We start from the raw sequence: 20,469 nt of genomic DNA, 5'->3' as shown, positions 1-20,469 counted from the left end.
AGCATGATGGAGGGTCCTTGCATGGTTGGGGCTGCATTTCAGCACATGGAGCTGGGGATTTTGTCAGGAATAATGGTGTCCTCAATGCCGACAAATACTATTCCATCATGCAGTGCCATCAGGGAGGTGTCTGGCTCCAATGTATTCTGCATAAGAACAGAGACCCCAAACATACAGCCAACGTCATTAAGAACCATCTTCAGCACAATGAAGAACAAGCAGTCCTGGAAGTGATGAAATGCTTCTCACCCCTCCCCGAGACCTGATCTCAACATGGAGTCTGACTGGAATTACATGAAGAGACAGAAGGATGTGCGCAAATCTACACTACAGAAGATCTGTGGTTAGCTCTTTATCTGGAATATTGTCCCTGCCGAATTCCTTCAAAAACTGTGTGCAAGTGTACCTAGAATTTATGGTGTTTTGAAGACAAAGGAAGGTCACACCAAGTGTGGATTTGATATAGATTTCTTTATTATTCATTGGCATTTTGTCAAATAAAAATAAAATTAGTAACACTTATTTTTTTAAAGCATTTATATTACACACACACAGTGGTCACATTTCTTTGGGGATTACAATCTTCAAACATGTGCAAAAATGCAATGAAGGCTTGGCTATCTGGACTGCAGTCTACAAGCCTACCACGCGGGCCCCTAAGACGATGGGCCATTTGGTCCGTTCATGCACAGTCTGACTACATTGTGCAGCAGCTGGTTGTGGCTCTGCATCAGGCACCTTCAGTAATTACAGTATGTCTTCTCAGGTTCCAAAAAAACAAAAACATACAGTTGTTTCCAGCAGGTGACAGCACCAGAGATGGTAACTGTGAGGAGTGCATGGATGGGATTCACGATCTGACCTACACGGCCAATTTCCAAAATCTAAGGATTTTTGCAAGGCACAAAATAAAAAAAATTGTGAATGAATAAAGGCACTTATGATTCAGCAGCTCTGTAGTCACAGGGTTATCTCCTATATATGGGTTAGTGGTGAACCTGCATTTTAGGGACTGGACTTACTGCTAGCCATGTAGACTATCTGGGTAGTTGATGTCTTTTTTGGTTCCTATTACAGGTGTCACTGACCGATCTCCATCCTTGTGCTTCTCCACTGAGAATGTCATGAATTTCTAACGACTCTAGGCAGTTCTTTTATTTAACGCTCTTAAATAGCATCATTAATTCCACAGCACTTTGCAGACCTCACCATCACGGTCCCCATGAGGGCTTACAATCTGAATTCCCTACCAGTATGTCTTTCAATCTTCCATTGTCTTTTATGCGGCTACTATATCATATGGACGCATCATGTATGACATAGTGAAAGATTCAACACTAACTGCATTGAGCTGTTGTACTTGGCTATTCCTGTATCCTGCACCAACCACTTTGTGAGAACCCAGCCAAACTGTGTGTGTGGGCATGGCCCAACTTGACAAGCAGCTGCCACCATTCCTCTTCTCACCAGACTCAATCATTGGACCCCATCAATATGTAGTGACACAGGCATTTATAAAGGGAATGATAACTCAATTGTTAATTTTACTGGTGAACACAAGAGCTCATTACTGGGGTTTGCACTGAGTATCGCGGGTGCTCGAGTGACATATTCCAGCGAAGTGGAACCTGCTGAGCTCTATATAACCCGGCCCACACTGAACCTGGCCCAGCACCCCCACTTTAAGCCCTGCCACCAGGGGAAAATTAACGTTATTTCTCCCGGAAGTGTTCGGGTTTCAGTTATGGAGGTGGCACCAGTCGGGGTCACACCACTGTGTGCAGAGTGACAGCTGTAACTGCACCCCCAGCACTGACAATCTCAGAAATAGGCCCGATTTTCACGTGACATGCTCCCTTTCAGATCGTGTAGTTAGGGAAGGATAGGTCATTAGAAAATAGATTAGATTACAGCATTAAATAGATAGGCATTTATGATGAAAATTTACATTTCAGACCACCTTTTTAAAGGACAAATTTTAGCTGCCTACAAATCTCAAACAGGTTCTAGAAGTCTGCTTATGTGTCCTGGCACATAAACACAGAAGTATTAAAAGTAACTATTAGTGCAAGTAGTTTCTTGCTACAAGCAGTAAAGCCTCCCTGAGGCCGTGTGTGCACAGCGAGAGGTCTCACCTTCTTTTTCAGTTCCTCTTGCTCCTTCTTGCTTAGTGTTCTCTTTGAAGCGCACATTTTGCCAATACTGAATGCTTTGAGCTTACTCTCCAGGAGAGGTTGCTGCAGGAAGAACACAGAAAAACTTTGGTTAACACATTAATATGCAGATATTCCACACATATTGGTACAAAAAGTTCTGAAATAGGGCACAAGTCACAACACGTGTGAAAGTGAGAATAGTGCGAAAGACAACTAAGCACAATAGACAATATCCATGTGGCATATTATGCTGTCTGTACATACGGCACATTGTATCAGAGCAGCATTTATTAGATCTCCAGGACTTACATAGTTATACCTATCAGGGTTACAAACCTGCATTGTCCACATTTAGTCTAAAGACACTGGTTAGCCTGTAAAATTGGGGCCCTTTCCCCACCGCCCAAGCGCTTTCTGTAGCTGGAGAAGCGTGCACAGGGTTATTGTGAGATTCCCAGGAAACGTTGATAATGAGTTCACATTAGTATTTCAGCTATAGTCATATCTGTCTCTTATAGACCCATAACAGGTATGCTAAATCGAGTTGGACTCCTTTTATGTTTGACACTGCACTCTATTTCATGCAAAGTGCCGTTATCATCCCATATGGATGCGGATTATTATTTTCAGATAAACGTGAAGGACACCACTGAGGACACTCAACGTTAATGTTTGCAATCTACTGGCTAACATGGTAAAAAGATATATTTTTCCTGTAGCAAAAAGGAGATTGAGTGAGTAGTGTACAAAGATCCATAAAAACAAAACAAAAAATATGCAGGCACCATATTAGTATCATTTTTCAAAAACCATCTTGATAAAGCGTAGCTCTGATTTTATATTGTACACACAGAAAACAATGAGCTTCTGCACCACAGCGAAGTGCTCAAATCACGTTGTGCAGAGAAAGGACCTCAATAAAAGGAAGGAAGATGTAGATTACAATAGGGCTGTGGAGTCGGAATAAAATGGACAGACTCCTAAAATAGAGAATACATTGGGCTCAGCAGTAATATGCAGAAGGACTCCTGGTGCCCTGCGTAGACATCTCTGGATGAAAAAGGAAAAATGTAGGCTGGCACCTGATGAGGGGACTGTGTCATACACCCACCAACATGTGCAAAGAGGAAGTAAGGTAGGCAAAAGTACCCCCACAATGTCACAGCCAAACACCTGAATTATAAAAAGTGAAAGACTTACACAAAGCAAACAATCCAATATAAAAACATTGAAAAAGACAAACTTCTTAGGTTTCCACTAAATGTGTGGAGATCCAACCTTCATCCTAACAAATAAATATATTACACATACGGTAGTTGTCACAATAAAGGGCTAGAAAGGCAAATAGACCAAAAGATCACATATAGAGTAATAAAGGTAAGTATAGAAGACAATGATACCGGTACCCTGGCACCCTGTAATGCGTGGGGCTCATACCTTCTCCATCCTTACCATATGCCATACTTTCTGGGGTAGCACCAATTGATCACACACCTTTTATGATCTGGTATCTGTATAATTTTCTTATATACTTACCGTACTTTTATTATTCCCCAAGATGGTATAAATGTCACAATTGTCATACTGAGCCAATGTGACGCCTGGACCAAAAGGTTGCGTACCCCCGATTATAGTAATGTGTATAGACACATTACATAACTGTGAAGTCACCTCTGGCAGAATGGAGCCTAATGTTTGCTCATAGTAGAGTCTTCCACATACCTGCCAAAGTCCTAAGCAAAGAATCATTCAAAGCACCAGAATATTGAGGCAAAAATCTTGCTTGTATTGCATTTCTGTATATCCTGATTTAAATGTATTCACCAGAGTGTACAAGCCCGGGAAATAGCGAAGTCCAGTTATACATTACTAGATGGTGGCCCGATTCTAACACATCGGGTATTCTAGAATATGTATGTAGTTTATTTATGAAGATTTAAGAATAATGCAATGAATACACAGGATTCGTCTGACCGCGACCAATCAGCGAAGCGTGGTTCAAATCCCGCGATTTTGCTTGTATTGCATTTCTGTATATCCTGATTTAAATGTATTCACCGGAGTGTACAAGCCCGGGAAATAGCGAAGTCCAGTTATACATTATAGTCCGCATGGCTGGGTCATAGGTACAGGTTGTATATGGTACTACCATTCTGTCTTGCACATATACTTATGGTAGTCGGGTAAACAATATTTCAAATTTGGTATATAAAAATTATGGGCCTGATTCATCAAGAGCAACACGTTTCACATGTTCGTGGAGGTGTGCTGGAGTCAGATGCTCCAGATTCCGTAAGTGCCAAATGCCACTACTCATTTGCAAGAAAACCGGACAAGTGCAATCCAATTTACAAAAAAAAAAAAAATATCAGATTGCTCTCTGACCAATGTTATTCAATGGGCTACATCTCATCTGCAGTTTTTTTCTCAGCTGAAATCATACTGAGAAAAAAATTGCAGCATGCTAATAATAATAATAATAATCTTTATTTTTATATAGCGCTAACATATTCCGCAGTGCTTTACAGTATACACACATTATCATCACTGTCCCCAATGAGGCTCACAATCTAAATTCCCTATCAGTATGTCTTTGGAATGTGGGAGGAAACCGGAGTACCCGGAGGAAACCCACGCAAACACGGAGAGAACATACAAACTCTTTGCAGATGTTGTCCAGGGTGGGGCTTGAACCCAGGACTCCAGCGCTGCAAGGCTGCAGTGCTAATCACTGAGCCACCGTGCTGCCCGCTGCCATTTGCCGCATATCTCGGACAAGACTCACCAATGCAAGTCAATGGATGAGAGCAAAAACAAAAACAAAAACAAAAAAACGAACAAACGCACAGCGAGTGCTGTCCGATTTTTACACTCGGATCTCCTTTGAAAGGCCGGCAATTCATCTGCCACGCACAGCAACAGCGGCACCCAACAGGAAAAAAAAAAATAGGTTACATACAGTGTATACACACAGAATAGATATACAGATGTCAGTGACACATACAATTATTACAGTATGTGCAGCTTACTGTACATTTAATTATTAAAAGATGGTGCGGGCTCCCATGTAATTTTCTTAACCAATAGGGAAAGTCGACGGCTGGAGGCAGATGTTTATAGCCTGGGAAAGGGGTAATCCCACTGGAACTACCCATGCTATTCATATCGGCTCACATCTATATACTTAGCCTTTACTGGCTATTAAAATGGGGGACCCCTTCAAAAAAAAAAAAAAAAAAAAAAGAAGCAGAGTCCCTCTATAATTAATAACACGCAAAGGCTAGGCAGACAACTGTGGACTGATATTAATAGCCCAGGAAGGGGCTGCGGATATTGGCACCCCCTGGCTAATTTATAAGATGCGCTAATTATGGCACTTAGCCTCGCTCTTCCCACTTGCCCTGTAGCAGTGGGGTGATAGTGGGGTGGGGATAACACAGATTCCTTTAATAGATCTTAAACCATACTTACGACATTGCTCATTCCCGTGACGCCATTGTCTCCTGAAAGAGAACTAATATAACAAAAAATATTCCTCATCTGTCCGCTGAGAAGATAATCCATTTGTTTCACGACGGGTCTAGCTCTGCTACACCTAGATGGCAGGCTGCATGGTTGGATGATGCGACCATACAGACTGACATCCGGCGTCTACTACCCTTGCTCAGTGTCTCACAGTGATCTACTGTAACCTGTCTGACGTCACCGCGAGCGTGAGAAAGTTCTCCTGCTCGCGGTACCGTCAGAAAGGTCCTGAGAATTCACAGCCAATGAACTCACTTCACCTTACTTAGCCAGTAAAGGCTAAGTATACAGCTGTAAGATGGTATTAATAGCTTGGGAAGCTCCATGGGTATTGCCCCCTTCCCAGGTTATAAATATCTGCACCCAGCCGTCAGCTTTCCCTCTGCTGCGTGAGTCCACGCCATTTTTTTTTCCAATAAAATCATCTTTTAATAAATACATGCGAAGTAAGCTACACAGGCACTGTACTAACTGTATGTGTCACTGACATCTTTATATCTATCTATTCTATGCGTATTGTGATAAAGTCACTGGTAAAGTACTGGAGGGGAGATATGTGTTACTACGCTCAATGGCATCTCCTCCAGCACACTACGCGCTGTGAGGTTTAAGCTAAGTTCCGTAATGGGCTGTTTTTTATGTGAACATCCATAAAGTGGGAGGAAGGGTGTTCACTTTATCTCCACCAGCAAAGTCGATGCCACAGTATGCCAACAAGACCTGTGTGATGTCACTGTCATGTGTTCAGTCACATGGAGGGAAGAGTCACATGGTCTGGGGCTGAAATAGCTAGGCTCTAGAGGCAGTTTTTGGTCAGCAAGACTAGAGAGGATTCTCCAGTGGTTTGGGTCTTGTGGAGGAAAGACAACCTATGTTTCTCCAAAGCAGGAGGTTACCTGCAACGTATGGGCTATGTTACAGCATTTTGCTTTACCTGTTTTCCATTTTTTGCCCGAAGGGCAGGGTTTACTTTCCCCTTCGTATTGGTTTATGCTGCCATATAATAAACGAACTGAAGACTTAGGGTATGTGCACACGTTGCGTATTCTCTGCGGATCCGCAGCGTTTTTTGAGGTGCAGAAATGCTGCAGTTCCACAATTGATTTACAGTACAATGTAAATCAATGAGAAAAAAAATGCTGTGCACACTTTGCGGAAAATCCGCTGCGGTTTAAAAGAAGTAGCATGTCACTTCTTTTTTGTGAATCTGTAGCGTTTTTGTACCCATTCCATTATAGAAAACCGCAGGGGTAAAAACCGCAGCAAATCAGCAAGAAAATCGCAGCAAAAATGCACAAAAAACGTGACAAATCCGCAGGTGCGTTTTCTGCTAGGAGAGGCAGAATCCGCACCAGAAATTCCTAAGCCTAATCTGCACACGTTACGGATTAGGCTTCGGAATTTCTGGTGCGGATTCTGCCTCACCTGGCAGAAAATGCACCTGCGGATTTGTCGCATTTTTTGTGCGGTTACGCAGTGTTTTTTGTGAGTTTTTGTTGCGGTTTTCTTGCGGATTTGCTGCGTTTTTTACCCCTGCGATTTTCTATAATGGAATGGGTACAAAAACGCTGCAGATTCACAAAAAAGAAGTGACATGCTACTTCTTTTAAACCGCAGCGTTTCCGCAGCGGATTCCCTGTGGATCTGCAGCTTTTCTGCACTGCAAAAAAACGCTGCAGATCCACAGGGAATCCGCAACGTGTGCACATACCCTTATAAAGACAGCGTTCCTGTTTTGTACCTCTGTGTACCACCAAGCGAGTTAAACTACCACAGTATATACTGTATGTAATCCATCTATTCTATCCTATCGGGTCCTGCTGTGATTTTTTCTGTATGCGGCTGCTGAATGTGTGTGTGTGTGTGTGTGTGTGTGTGTGTACGAATATTTCATTTGAAAACTGTGTTAATGACAGAGAATTGGTCTATGAAAAAGATAATGTTAAAAATCGCATTTGAATCGGATAGCAATCACACCGCATTTGGATATAAATCGGATGCTATAGGTGTGAAAAATCGGATTTCACTCACATGTCACTCGTCCGTATTTTTTGGTCCTGATACCCGAACGTTTTCTTTTTACACACATATGGGTATGAGCCCAAAGGAACATTTGCACTGCTCATCAGCAATTCAACAAGAGACAACTGTCCCACTCACTTTTTTGGAGCTAGGAGTATATTGTGTGAACGCTAAAAGTTGTAAAATTTAGCACATCCTCATGCTACACCGACAGTTTGAGAGTTTTTTTTTTTTTTTTTTACACCAGTAAAAGCTTTGATGAATCAGGGCTAATATGTGTAGGAATTTGAAAACTGCTGAAAACACAGGTTTGGAAGTCTTCTAGGGTTAGTTTTATGGCCCAGCTACAAAAAAAAAAAAAATAATGAAATAAATTGGTCCAAATGACCAAAATCTGTAGAGAACAGGTCGCCGCTGATATGCACCCTAGACTATATCAGGGAAGATAAACCACTACTGTATAGACTTCAAGGGACAAATATACTGTGCACACATTCCCTTTAACATGAGCAGAGCATTAGTGGATATTAGCAATTTGGTTCTGTGATTTCTCTTGCCTTGAACTGGTTATTTTTTGCAGATATTTGGAATGTCTAAAGCTTCGCCCCCATAAATTGCTTATTCCTAAAAATGTGATATTTGTATAAAGTCTGATCTGTGTTACAAGTAAGGGAATAGAATTACTGCAGTCTTGGGTTCACCTCCCACTCACGTCCGAAGCATACAGCATAATGTGCACATTGTGAGCAGAGATCTGCAGGAGATCCGTATATACAGGGAACTAGAGAAGTGCGCACAACATTTCTAAAGATCTTTGGGCTTCGCAGGTAAGTGGCAAAAAGCAAATGCAATTTTCAACAGTAAAACAAACATGTTGAGCAGTTTACATTTCTTATCTGAAGTAGCTCCCTAAAAGAAGTTAGCCAATTTTACAGTCTAGAGCAATAACCAAAGAAATCCAGGACTAAACGGAGGTCCCTAAAAGCTGTCCTGTACACCCTATAGTACAGAGGTTATGACAAGTAATGTTTAGAAAGTCTAAAGGTACCTTCACACTGAACGATATCGCTAGCGATCCGTGACGTTGCAGCGTCCTGGCTAGCGATATCGTTCAGTTTGACAGGCTGCACCGATCAGGATCCTGCTGTGCCATCGTTGGTCGGCGCAGAAAGTCCAGAACTTTATTTTGTCGCTGGACTCCCGCAGACATCGCTGAATCGGCGTGTGTGACGCCGATTCAGCAATGTATTCACTGGTAACCAGGGTAAACATCGGATTACTAAGCGCAGGGCCGCGCTTAGTAACCCGATGTTTACCCTGGTTACCAGTGTAAATGTAAAAAAAAAAACCAAACACTACATACTTACATTCCGGCGTCTGTCCTCTCCGGCGTTCTGCTTCTCTGCACACTGTGCTCTGCTTTCCGGCCGGCGCTTAGTGCAGAGAAGCAGAACGCCGGAGAGGACAGACGCCGGAATGCAAGTATGTAGTGTTTTTTTTTTTTTTTTTACGTTTACGCTGGTAACCAGGGTAAACATCGGGTTACTAAGCGCGGCCCTGCGCTTAGTAACCCGATGTTTACCCTGGTACCAGGGGACTTCGGCATCGTTGGTTGCTGGAGAGCTGTCTGTGTGACAGCTCTCCAGCGACCACACAGCGACGCTGCAGCGATCGGGATCGTTGTCTAGATCACTGCAGCGTCGCTTAATGTGACGGTACCCTAAGCTGTTATTGGATAAATCTCAACCTATTTTCCTACTAAAGGGTACCTTGTATTGCATTACCATAAGATGCCGGAAGTAAAGATAAAGTGGCCAAACCCTCATCCGTACACTGCAAAATACTTGGCATACAGTATATCTGTGGACTTTTTTCTTTCAATGGAAGAAAAAGATGGATTTTTGGTACTCACCGTAAAATCTCTTTCTTGGTGCCTTCATTGGGGGACACAGGTAACCATGGGTGTATTCTGCTGTCGCTAGAAGGCTGACACTAGGCAAAAAAGGAAAATAGCTCCTCCTCAGCAGTATACACCTACCGACAGGCACAGTGTTAAGGTATGTGCACACGTTGCAGATTTCCTGCAGAACTGCAGCTTTTTTTCCACGCAGAAACGCTGCAGATCTGCAAGTGATTTACAGTACAATGTAAATCAATGGCAAAATAAAAATGCTGTGCTGATGGTGCGGAAAAATCTGCACGGAAAACGCAGCAGATTCAAAAAAGGACCATGTCAATTCTTTGTGCAGATCTGCTGCGTTTCTGCACCCATTCCATAATAGATATCTGCAGGGGTAAAAAAAAAGGAAGAAATATGCACAAAAATCTGCAACGTGTGCACATTCCAAAAAAGAAGTGCAGATTCTGACCTGCGTTTTCTGCCAAGAAATTCAGAATCTGCACAGAAAATTCCACAGTCAAATCTGCAACATGTGCACATAGCCTTAAAAGCAGTAGGAGAAGCAAGAAAAACTCAACCTATGTACCAACCCAACAACGACGGCACATAGGCCCAATAGAGGTATAAACAGTTAGGGAGGGTGCTTTGTCCCCCAATGAAGGCTCCAAGAAGGATTTTTGGTACTTGCCGTAAAATCACTCTTTCTTTATCACTTCATTGGGGACACAAGTAACCATGTGACATCCCAAAGGAGTCCCAAGGGCGGGAAAAGAAAACAGACTCAGGTCGGTCGGTCCGCAACCGCCACATACAGAACCTTCCTTCCCAGGCCTGCATCAGACAAGGCATGGGTATGAACCCTGTAAAACATTGCAAAGATAACCAGGTCACGGCCTTACAAATCTGTAAAGCCGACGAGGCCTGGTGACGAACATTCACCTCCAGAGGAGGCTGTTTCTCCTGAATGCAGTATGTCTCCAATATTGCCAAACAAATCTAACATGCAATAGTGGATTTAGAAGCTGGGAGACCCTTATGAAGACCCTCAGAGATGACAAACAAGGCAGAGTGGTGAAATGAAGGACAGAGGACGATAAGGTAGGCGACTCTTTGAAGAAGAGTCTTTACCAGGGAAGAAGACATGCCAGATCTTGTTGGAAAAAAAATTGACAGAGCGGAAACCTTGTGGTTCATCCGAGATGCCAAATTACTAGCATATTAAGTGGAACATGGCAGGATTGAGAGACCACTCGCCCGATGCGAGACCCTGACGACTCAGAAAAATCGGCCACCCAATTTTCCATCCCCGGAATGTGTACAGCTGATATGGCCGAACGTGACGTTCCGCCCATCACAGAATCATTGTTACTTTTTTCTTTTCTTCTTTTTTTTTTTAATTTGTATATAGCGCTAACATATTCCGCAGTGCTTTACAGTTTGCACACATTATTATCACTGCCCCCGATGGGGCTCACAATCTAGAATACCTCTGCCATCACCTGTTTGCTGCGAGTCCCTCACTGATGGATTATGTAGGCCACGGCGGTGGCGTTGTCTGACGGTATGTGGACCGGCAGGCCTGCGAGGAGCGCCTGCCAGCAGCGAAGGGTAAAGAAAATTGCCCTGACCTCCAAGAGTCTGGAGGGGAGAGCGGCTTCTTGGACTTTCCAGCGACCCTGCGCTGTGTCATGTAGAAAGATCGCTATCCAACTGAGGAGACCTCTGTCGGTGGTGACGACCTGCCACCGGAGAGGAAAAAAGACCCCCCTCGTAGGGCTGAAGCTGACAGCGACCACCAGGTCAGGGACTGCCTCACCCTGAGAGGCAGAAACACGGGTCGGTCCAGGGAGACGGTCCTCTTGTTCCAAGCTGACAAGAGGGCCAGCTGAAGAGGATGGTATGGAACTGGGCAAAAGGTACGGCTTCCAAGGCAGCAATCATCTTCCCCAGAACTCTCACAGAGTACTGTAGGGGTGGAGGAGCTGAACACTTTAAAGTGCGGATCCCCTGGTAGAGGGAGAGAAACTTCTCCTTTGGAAGGAAGACACAGGCTTGGGCCATATCGAAACCTCATGCCCAGAAACACCAGGTGCGGTGCTGGGATCAGGGAAGATTTCTCCTTGTTGACTATCCCCACCTGAGCAGCCAGACATACAGAATAGTGGCAGCAGCTGAGCAGGGACTGGTAAGGACTAATGCTGCACTGTATAGACATCTCTGGATGACTCATACAGGAGAATGTTGGCTCTTGATCCATTTGCCACTCCAGAAAAAGCAAAAAAAAAAAAAAAAAGGATCAGTTACTGCATCTAGTAAGCAAAAAATGGATCCATTACAAAAGAAAATAAAAATAGATGGCTGATTAACGGATCCATTTTCCATAAACTTCAATGTTAACCCCTTTACTCCCCGAAGGTGGTTTGCACATTAATGACCAGGCCACTTTTTACAATTCTGACCACTGACATTTTATGAGGAGGTAACTCTGGAACGCTTCAAAGGATTCCAGTGATTCTGAGATAGTTTTTTCTGACATATTGTACTTCATGACAGTGGTAAATTTCTTTGATATGACTTGTTTTCGTGAAAAAAAAAAAAAATAGAACAGTGGCAAAAATGTCACAATTTTTTAACTTTTAATTTTCATGCCCTTAAATCGCAGAGAAATGTCACACAAGACACCATATTTTTCGGATTATAAGACACTTTTTTCCCCAAAATTTTTTTTGGGGAAATGGGAGTGCATCTTATAATGCTGATATACCTTAGGCTGCTGTCACACTAGCAGTATTTGGTCAGTATTTTACATCAGTATTTGTAAGCCAAAACCAGGAGTGGGTGATAAATGCAGAAGTGGTGCATATGTTTCTATTATACTTTTCCTCTATTTGTTCCACTCCTGGTTTTGGCTTACAAATACTGAGGTAAAATACTGACCAAATACTGCTAGTGTGATGGCAGCCTCATCGGGGCGGCGCTGCGGGTGTGCGGTGGTTGGGCGGGTGGCTCTACCGAGATTTTGTGAAAGGCCAGGCCCCGCAGTTACGTGGATTCCTGTGCGGTGTACACCGGGAAAATAGCCAGATGGAGATCTCGGCACCAAGCTCTCGGGAGATAAGATCTCAGCGCTGAGATCTCATCTCCCAAGATCTCCATCTGCGCATGCACTGACCCCCGGCGGCCATTTTCCCAGAGTCCACAGAGCTGCAGGGGCTCTGGCCTTTTACAAAATGTCGGCAGCACCAGACACCCGCAAAGGCAGCACCACACATCGGAACATCCCCTCATCCCAGCCTGTGACCTGCAGCAACTATCCACTCTTGCCTCATCTTGCAGTGACCCTGGCACCCCGCTTCACCGCAGCCACCTCCCCAGGTAAACAATAGGACGCATGGATTATAAGAAGCACCACCATTTTATTTAAAAAAAGGTTTTTTTCCCTATTTTTCTCCTCAAAATTTGGAGTGCGTTTTATAATCCAGAGCGTCTTATAATCCGAAAAATACGGTAGCTACCGTATATACTCGAATATAAGCCAAGATTTTCAGCCCATTTTTTTGGGCGGAAAGTCCCCCTCTCGGCTCATACTCGAGTCATACCTAGGGGTCGGCAGGGGAGGGGGAGCGGGAGCTGTCTAATTATACTCACCTGCTCCTGGTGCGGCCCCTTCAGGTCCCTTGCTCCCCGGCTTCTTCCTGTACTGAGCAGTCACCGTTACCGCTCATTAGAGTAATGAATATGCGGCTCCACCTCCCATAGGGGTGGAGCCGCAAATTCATTACTCTAATGAGCGGTAAAGGTGACTGCTCAGTACAGGAAGAAGCTGCGGCACCAGGGAAGCAGGGACTGCACCACACCAGGAGTAGGAGAGTATAATGGGGAGGGGGAATGCTGCGCGATATTCACCATCAGCTCCCCGTTCTGGCGCTGCTCCGTCTTCAGCGTCTTCTGTAGTGACCCTCAGGTCAGAGGTCGCGATGACGTGGTTAGTGCGCGCCCTCTGCCTAAACGTCAGTGCAGAAGACGCTAAAGATGAAGCGGCGCCAGAATGAGGAGTAGGTGAATATTGAAAGTGCCGGTGGCCAGAGCGACGGAGAGGTAAGTATGTGATTTTTTTTTTTTTAATCACAGCAACAGCAAATGGGGCAAGTGTCTGTATGGAGCATCTTACGGGCCATAATCAAGGTTTGTGCAGCACTATATGGGGCAAATGTGTCTATGGAGCATCTTATGGGGCCATTATTAACCTTTATGCAGGATTATATGGGGCATATTTTAATATGGAGCATCAAATGGGGCCATCATAAACTTTATGGAGCATTATATGGGGCTCCAGATTCAATATGGATATTCAAAAACACTTAACTTACTGATGTCTCAATTAATTTTACTTTTATTGGTATGTATTTTTACTTTTGACATTTACCGGTAGCTGTTGCATTTCCCACCCTAGGCTTATACTCATAGTAACATAGTAACATAGTAACATAGTTAGTAAGGCCGAAAAAAGACATTTGTCCATCCAGTTCAGCCTATATTCCATCATAATAAATACCCAGATCTACGTCCTGCTACAGAACCTAATAATTGTATGATACAATATTGTTCTGCTCCAGGAAGACATCCAGGCCTCTCTTGAACCCCTCGACTGAGTTCGCCATCACCACCTCCTCAGGCAAGCAATTCCAGATTCTCACTGCCCTAACAGTAAAGAATCCTCTTCTATGTTGGTGGAAAAACCTTCTCTCCTCCAGACGCAAAGAATGCCCCCTTGTGCCCGTCACCTTCCTTGGTATAAACAGATCCTCAGCGAGATATTTGTATTGTCCTCTTATATACTTATGCATGGTTATTAGATCGCCCCTCAGTCGTCTTTTTTCTAGACTAAATAATCCTAATTTCGCTAATCTATCTGGGTATTGTAGTTCTCCCATCCCCTTTATTAATTTTGTTGCCCTCCTTTGTACTCTCTCTAGTTCCATTATATCCTTCCTGAGCACCGGTGCCCAAAACTGGACACAGTACTCCATGTGCGGTCTAACTAGGGATTTGTACAGAGGCAGTATAATGCTCTCATCATGTATATCCAGACCTCTTTTAATGCACCCCATGATCCTGTTTGCCTTGGCAGCTGCTGCCTGGCACTGGCTGCTCCAGGTAAGTTTATCATTAACTAGGATCCCCAAGTCCTTCTCCCTGTCAGATTTACCCAGTGGTTTCCCGTTCAGTGTGTAATGGTGATATTGATTCCCTCTTCCCATGTGTATAACCTTACATTTATCATTGTTAAACCTCATCTGCCACCTTTCAGCCCAAGTTTCCAACTTATCCAGATCCATCTGTAGCAGAATACTATCTTCTCTTGTATTAACTGCTTTACATAGTTTTGTATCATCTGCAAATATCGATATTTTACTGTGTAAACCTTCTACCAGATCATTAATGAATATGTTGAAGAGAACAGGTCCCAATACCGACCCCTGCGGTACCCCACTGGTCACAGCGACCCAGTTAGAGACTATACCATTTATAACCACCCTCTGCTTTCTATCACTAAGCCAGTTACTAACCCATTTACACACATTTTCCCCCAGACCAAGCATTCTCATTTTGTGTACCAACCTCTTGTGCGGCACGGTATCAAACGCTTTGGAAAAATCGAGATATACCACGTCCAATGACTCACCGTGGTCCAGCCTATAGCTTACCTCTTCATAAAAACTGATTAGATTGGTTTGACAGGAGCGATTTCTCATAAACCCATGCTGATATGGAGTTAAACAGTTATTCTCATTGAGATAATCCAGAATAACATCCCTCAGAAACCCTTCAAATATTTTACCAACAATAGAGGTTAGACTTACTGGCCTATAATTTCCAGGTTCACTTTTAGAGCCCTTTTTGAATATTGGCACCACATTTGCTATGCGCCAGTCCTGCGGAACAGACCCTGTCGCTATAGAGTCCCTAAAAATAAGAAATAATGGTTTATCTATTACATTACTTAGTTCTCTTAGTACTCGTGGGTGTATGCCATCCGGACCCGGAGATTTATCTATTTTAATCTTATTTAGCCGGTTTCGCACCTCTTCTTGGGTTAGATTGGTGACCCTTAATATAGGGTTTTCATTGTTTCTTGGGATTTCACCTAGCATTTCATTTTCCACCGTGAATACCGTGGAGAAGAAGGTGTTTAATATGTTAGCTTTTTCCTCGTCATCTACAACCATTCTTTCCTCACTATTTTTTAAGGGGCCTACATTTTCAGTTTTTATTCTTTTACTATTGATATAGTTGAAGAACAGTTTGGGATTAGTTTTACTCTCCTTAGCAATGTGCTTCTCTGTTTCCTTTTTGGCAGCTTTAATTAGTTTTTTAGCTAAAGTATTTTTCTCCCTATAGTTTTTTAGAGCTTCAATGGTGCCATCCTGCTTTAGTAGTGCAAATGCTTTCTTTTTACTGTTAATTGCCTGTCTTACTTCTTTGTTTAGCCACATTGGGTTTTTCCTATTTCTAGTCCTTTTATTCCCACAAGGTATAAACCGCTTACACTGCCTATTTAGGATGTTCTTAAACATTTCCCATTTATTATCTGTATTCTTATTTCTGAGGATATTGTCCCAGTCTACCAGATTAAGGGCATCTCTAAGCTGGTCAAACTTTGCCTTCCTAAAGTTCAATGTTTTTGTGACTCCCTGACAAGTCCCCCTAGTGAAAGACAGGTGAAACTGTACAATATTGTGGTCGCTATTTCCTAGATGCCCGACCACCTGCAGATTTGTTATTCTGTCAGGTCTATTAGATAGTATTAGGTCTAAAAGTGCTGCTCCTCTGGTTGGATTCTGCACCAATTGTGAAAGATAATTTTTCTTGGTTATTAGCAGAAACCTGTTGCCTTTATGGGTTTCACAGGTTTCTGTTTCCCAGTTAATATCCGGGTAGTTAAAGTCCCCCATAACCAGGACCTCATTATGGGTTGCAGCTTCATCTATCTGCTTTAGAAGTAGACTTTCCATGGTTTCTGTTATATTTGGGGGTTTGTAACAGACCCCAATGAGAATTTTGTTACCATTTTTCCCTCCATGAATTTCAACCCATATGAACTCGACATCCTCATTCCCTTCGCTAATATCCTCCCTTAAAGTGGACTTTAGACAAGACTTTACATAGAGACAAACCCCTCCTCCTCTCCGATTTTTACGATCGTTTCTAAACAGACTGTAACCCTGTAAGTTAACTGCCCAGTCATAGCTTTCATCTAACCATGTCTCGGTTATTCCCACTATGTCAAAGTTACCTGTAGATATTTCTGCTTCTAGTTCTTCCATCTTGTTTGTCAGGCTTCTGGCGTTTGCGAGCATGCAGTTTAGAGGATTTTGTTTTGTTCCAATCTCCTCACTGTGGATTGTTTTAGAAATGTTCTTACCTCCCTTCTGAGTATGTTTTCCTGGGTCGTCTTTGTTCGAGTCTAATGTTTTTCTGCCCGTCCCCTCTTCTTCTAGTTTAACGCCCGCCTGATGAGTGTAGCGAGTCTTCTGGCGAATGTGTGTTTCCCAGGTTTGTTGAGGTGTAGTCCGTCTCTGGCGAGGAGTCCATCATACCAGTAATTCACACCGTGGTCCAGGAATCCAAATCCTTGTTGTCTGCACCATCGTCTTAGCCAGTTGTTTGCATCAAGGATCCTGTTCCATCTCCTGGTGCCATGCCCGTCTACTGGAAGGATAGAAGAAAAAACTACCTGTGCATCCAGTTCCTTTACTTTCTTCCCCAACTCTTCAAAGTCCTTGCAGATTGTCGGTAGGTCCTTCCTTGCCGTGTCATTGGTGCCAACATGTATCAGAAGAAATGGGTGGACGTCCTTGGAGCTGAAGAGCTTTGGTATCCTATCGGTCACATCCTTGATCATCGCACCTGAAAGGCAGCATACTTCTCTTGCAGTTATGTCCGGTCTGCAGATGGCTGCTTCTGTGCCTCTCAGTAGTGAGTCTCCCACCACCACCACTCTTCGTTGCTTCTTGGCTGTACTTTTTGCTGTCACTTGTTGCTGTGTGCCCTTTTCTTTTTTGCTTGCTGGTATTGCTTCATTCTTAGGTGTGCCATCTTCATCCTCTACAAAGATTTGATATCGGTTCTTCAGTTGTGTGGTTGGTGATTTCTCCATGGTCTTCTTGCTTCTTTTGGTCACATGCTTCCACTCATCTGCTTTTGGAGGTTCTCTGACACTTTTTTCACCTTCTGTGACCAGTAGAGATGCTTCTGTTCTGTCTAGAAAGTCTTCATTCTCTTTGATGAGTTTCAAAGTTGTTATTCTTTCTTCCAGACCCCGCACCTTTTCTTCTAAAAGGGCCACTAGTCTACACTTCTGACAGGTGAAATTGGATTCTTCTTCTGGTCGATCTGTGAACATGTAGCACATGCTGCAGCTCACCATGTAGGTTGTCACATCTGCCATGTTGCTCCTAGATCCTGCTGACTTGCTGTGTGTTTTCCTTCTTGTGTAATCTACTCAGCCAAGCTCTCTTGCAATAATGTCCTACAGGCAAAAATTCGCCTGTTTGGTGATGCTTTCGAAGCAGCTGGTCCCGGCTGTACCCAACGATCTTCTAGCTTAGGGAGACTTCGCTTCTCCCAGAAGGCACCTGGAATATGCAAATTAGCCTCCTGAAGCTTGAATCCCTGGTTTGGTGATGCTTTCGAAGCAGCTGGTCCCGGCTGTACCCAACGATCTTCTAGCTTAGGGAGACTTCGCTTCTCCCAGAAGGCACCTGGAATATGCAAATTAGCCTCCTGAAGCTTGAATCCCTGGTTTAATGACTCGAGTCATTAAGTTTTCCCATTTTTTTGTGGCAAAATTAGGGGGTCGGCTTAGGCTAGGTTCCCATTGCGTTAGGGCAATCCGTTAAGCGCATAGCGCTAGCGGATTGCACTAACGCAATGTTTCTTTTGGTGCCGCGTTCACCGTCCCCGCTAGCGCAGATCCCCGATCTGTGCTAGAGAGGACCAGACCTCGGACGCGCCTCGGACGCTGCAAGCAGCGTCCAAGGTCCGTCACAAAAGAACGGCACATCGCTAGTACGTGCCGAAAATGGCACGCGCTAGCGATGCGCTACAGGCAGAAACAACATTGGGTGCGCTAACAGACCCATTGCACGGCCGTGCAACGCTGTCCGTTAGCGCTAACCCATTAACGCAATGGGAACCTAGCCTTATACTCGGGTCAGCTTATACTCGAGTATATACAGTAAATAACATTTCCCACATGCCTACTTTACATCAGCACACTTTTGGAACCAACTTTTTTTTCATTAGGAAGTTATAAAAAAAAAGTTAAATAGTTGACCAGCGATTTTTCATTCCTCCTACAAAATTCACACCCCCCCCCCTTTTTTTTTATTTAGGGACCATCTCTCATTTGAAGTAACTTTGAGGGGTCCATATGATAGAAAATACCTAAAAGTGACACCATTCTAAACTGCACCCCTCAAGGTGCTCAAAACCACATTCAAAATGTTTATTAACCAGTCAGGTGCTTCACAGGAACTTTTGGAATGTGGAAAAAAATAAATGAACATTTAATTTTGTTTTTTCACAAAAAAATTGACTTCATATCCATTTTTTTTTTTTAATATTGACAATGGTAACAGTAAAAAATGGACCCCAAAATTTGTTGGAAATTTTCTCCTGAGCACACCGATACCCCATATGAGGGAGAAAACCACTGTTTGGGTGCACGGCAGACCTTGGAGAGTAAGGGGCGCAATTTGACTTTTTGAATGCAAAATTTGCTGGAACAATTGGCGGAAAATCCCCTACAGGTGACACCATTTTGGAAATTAGACCCTTCAGGGAACTGATGTAGATGTGTGGTGAGCAGAAGTTTATAAAGTTGGGCTGGGGGGGGGGGGGAGGAAATCACATTTTCCTCACAAATATTTTTTAGCCAAAAATGTTGCATTTTCATAAAGGGTACTACTGTTTGGGTGCACGGCAGGTTTGGAAGGGAATGAGCGCCATTTGACTTTTTGAATGTAAAATTTTGTGGAATCATAAGCGGATGTCATGTCGCATTTGGAGAGCTCCTGATGTGCCTAAACAGTGGAAAAGCCCAACAAGTCACACCATTCTGTAAACTAGATCCCTCATGGAATGTATTTAGATGCGTGATGAGAACCTTGAGCCCCCCAGGTGCTTCACAGAAGTTTATAACATGGAGCTGTGAAAATAATAAAATCACATTTTCCCCACTCTGGTGTAACAGATGTCGTCATGACAACATCAGGTCACCATGGCAACGTTCGGGACGCCACAGGTCTCCGACCCGAGGGCAGACATCCCTCTGCCAGATTCCGGAATGCTGCACTTAGTGCCGGGTGTCAGCTTTCAGAATCAGCTGAAACCCGGTGATCGTGATGCAGTAAGAATACATACTGCGTCAATAAAGCCCAGGGCGCGTGGAAGCATTATTACTATGTAGGAAAGGAGTTTACAAAAAAAAAAAATATTCAGCAGAGATCAGTTATTTAAAAACAGACTAAAAAGTTGTGTCTGCACAATTTGCTAATGGATTGCTGCTGGATCAATTCTAACTGATCACTACTGGACATGTGAACACTTATCAGAAATTTAACGTATCTACTATAAATATGCCATAGGTGTCACAAAACTAATACACCATTCATTTTTATAGTGGCCCTTGAATTTGTCATACTGAACCAATGTGGCCATGAGAAGAAAAAGGTTGTGCACCCCTGCTCTACCCGGTATGTCTGCATAATGTTTATTTACCTGTACAGAAAAGTGGCTTTCCAATAACAGAGGATCACCATAAAAAGATTATGCAACGCAGTAAAAGATTTGGGGATTTTT

The 20,469-nt window shown here is 43.4% G+C and overlaps 1 protein-coding gene across 6 annotated transcripts in view; it reads right to left on the bottom strand.

The window, feature by feature from the left end:
- The window catches only part of U2SURP (U2 snRNP associated SURP domain containing), a 132,724-nt gene that overhangs the window by 69,462 nt on the left and 42,793 nt on the right, over positions 1-20,469 (bottom strand). For all 6 annotated transcript variants that reach the window (XM_069727578.1, XM_069727579.1, XM_069727581.1 and 3 more), the window contains exon 2: positions 2,136-2,237. In XM_069727578.1, coding sequence (XP_069583679.1) covers positions 2,136-2,237 — 102 coding nt within the window. The remainder of the gene's footprint in view (positions 1-2,135; positions 2,238-20,469) is intronic.

Source organism: Ranitomeya imitator, chromosome 5, assembly GCF_032444005.1.
Source record: "Ranitomeya imitator isolate aRanImi1 chromosome 5, aRanImi1.pri, whole genome shotgun sequence".
In the NCBI taxonomy this organism is placed as follows: domain Eukaryota; kingdom Metazoa; phylum Chordata; class Amphibia; order Anura; family Dendrobatidae; genus Ranitomeya; species Ranitomeya imitator.
Note: the sequence above shows the minus strand (reverse complement) of the source record. Positions and strands in the feature narration are given on the sequence as shown.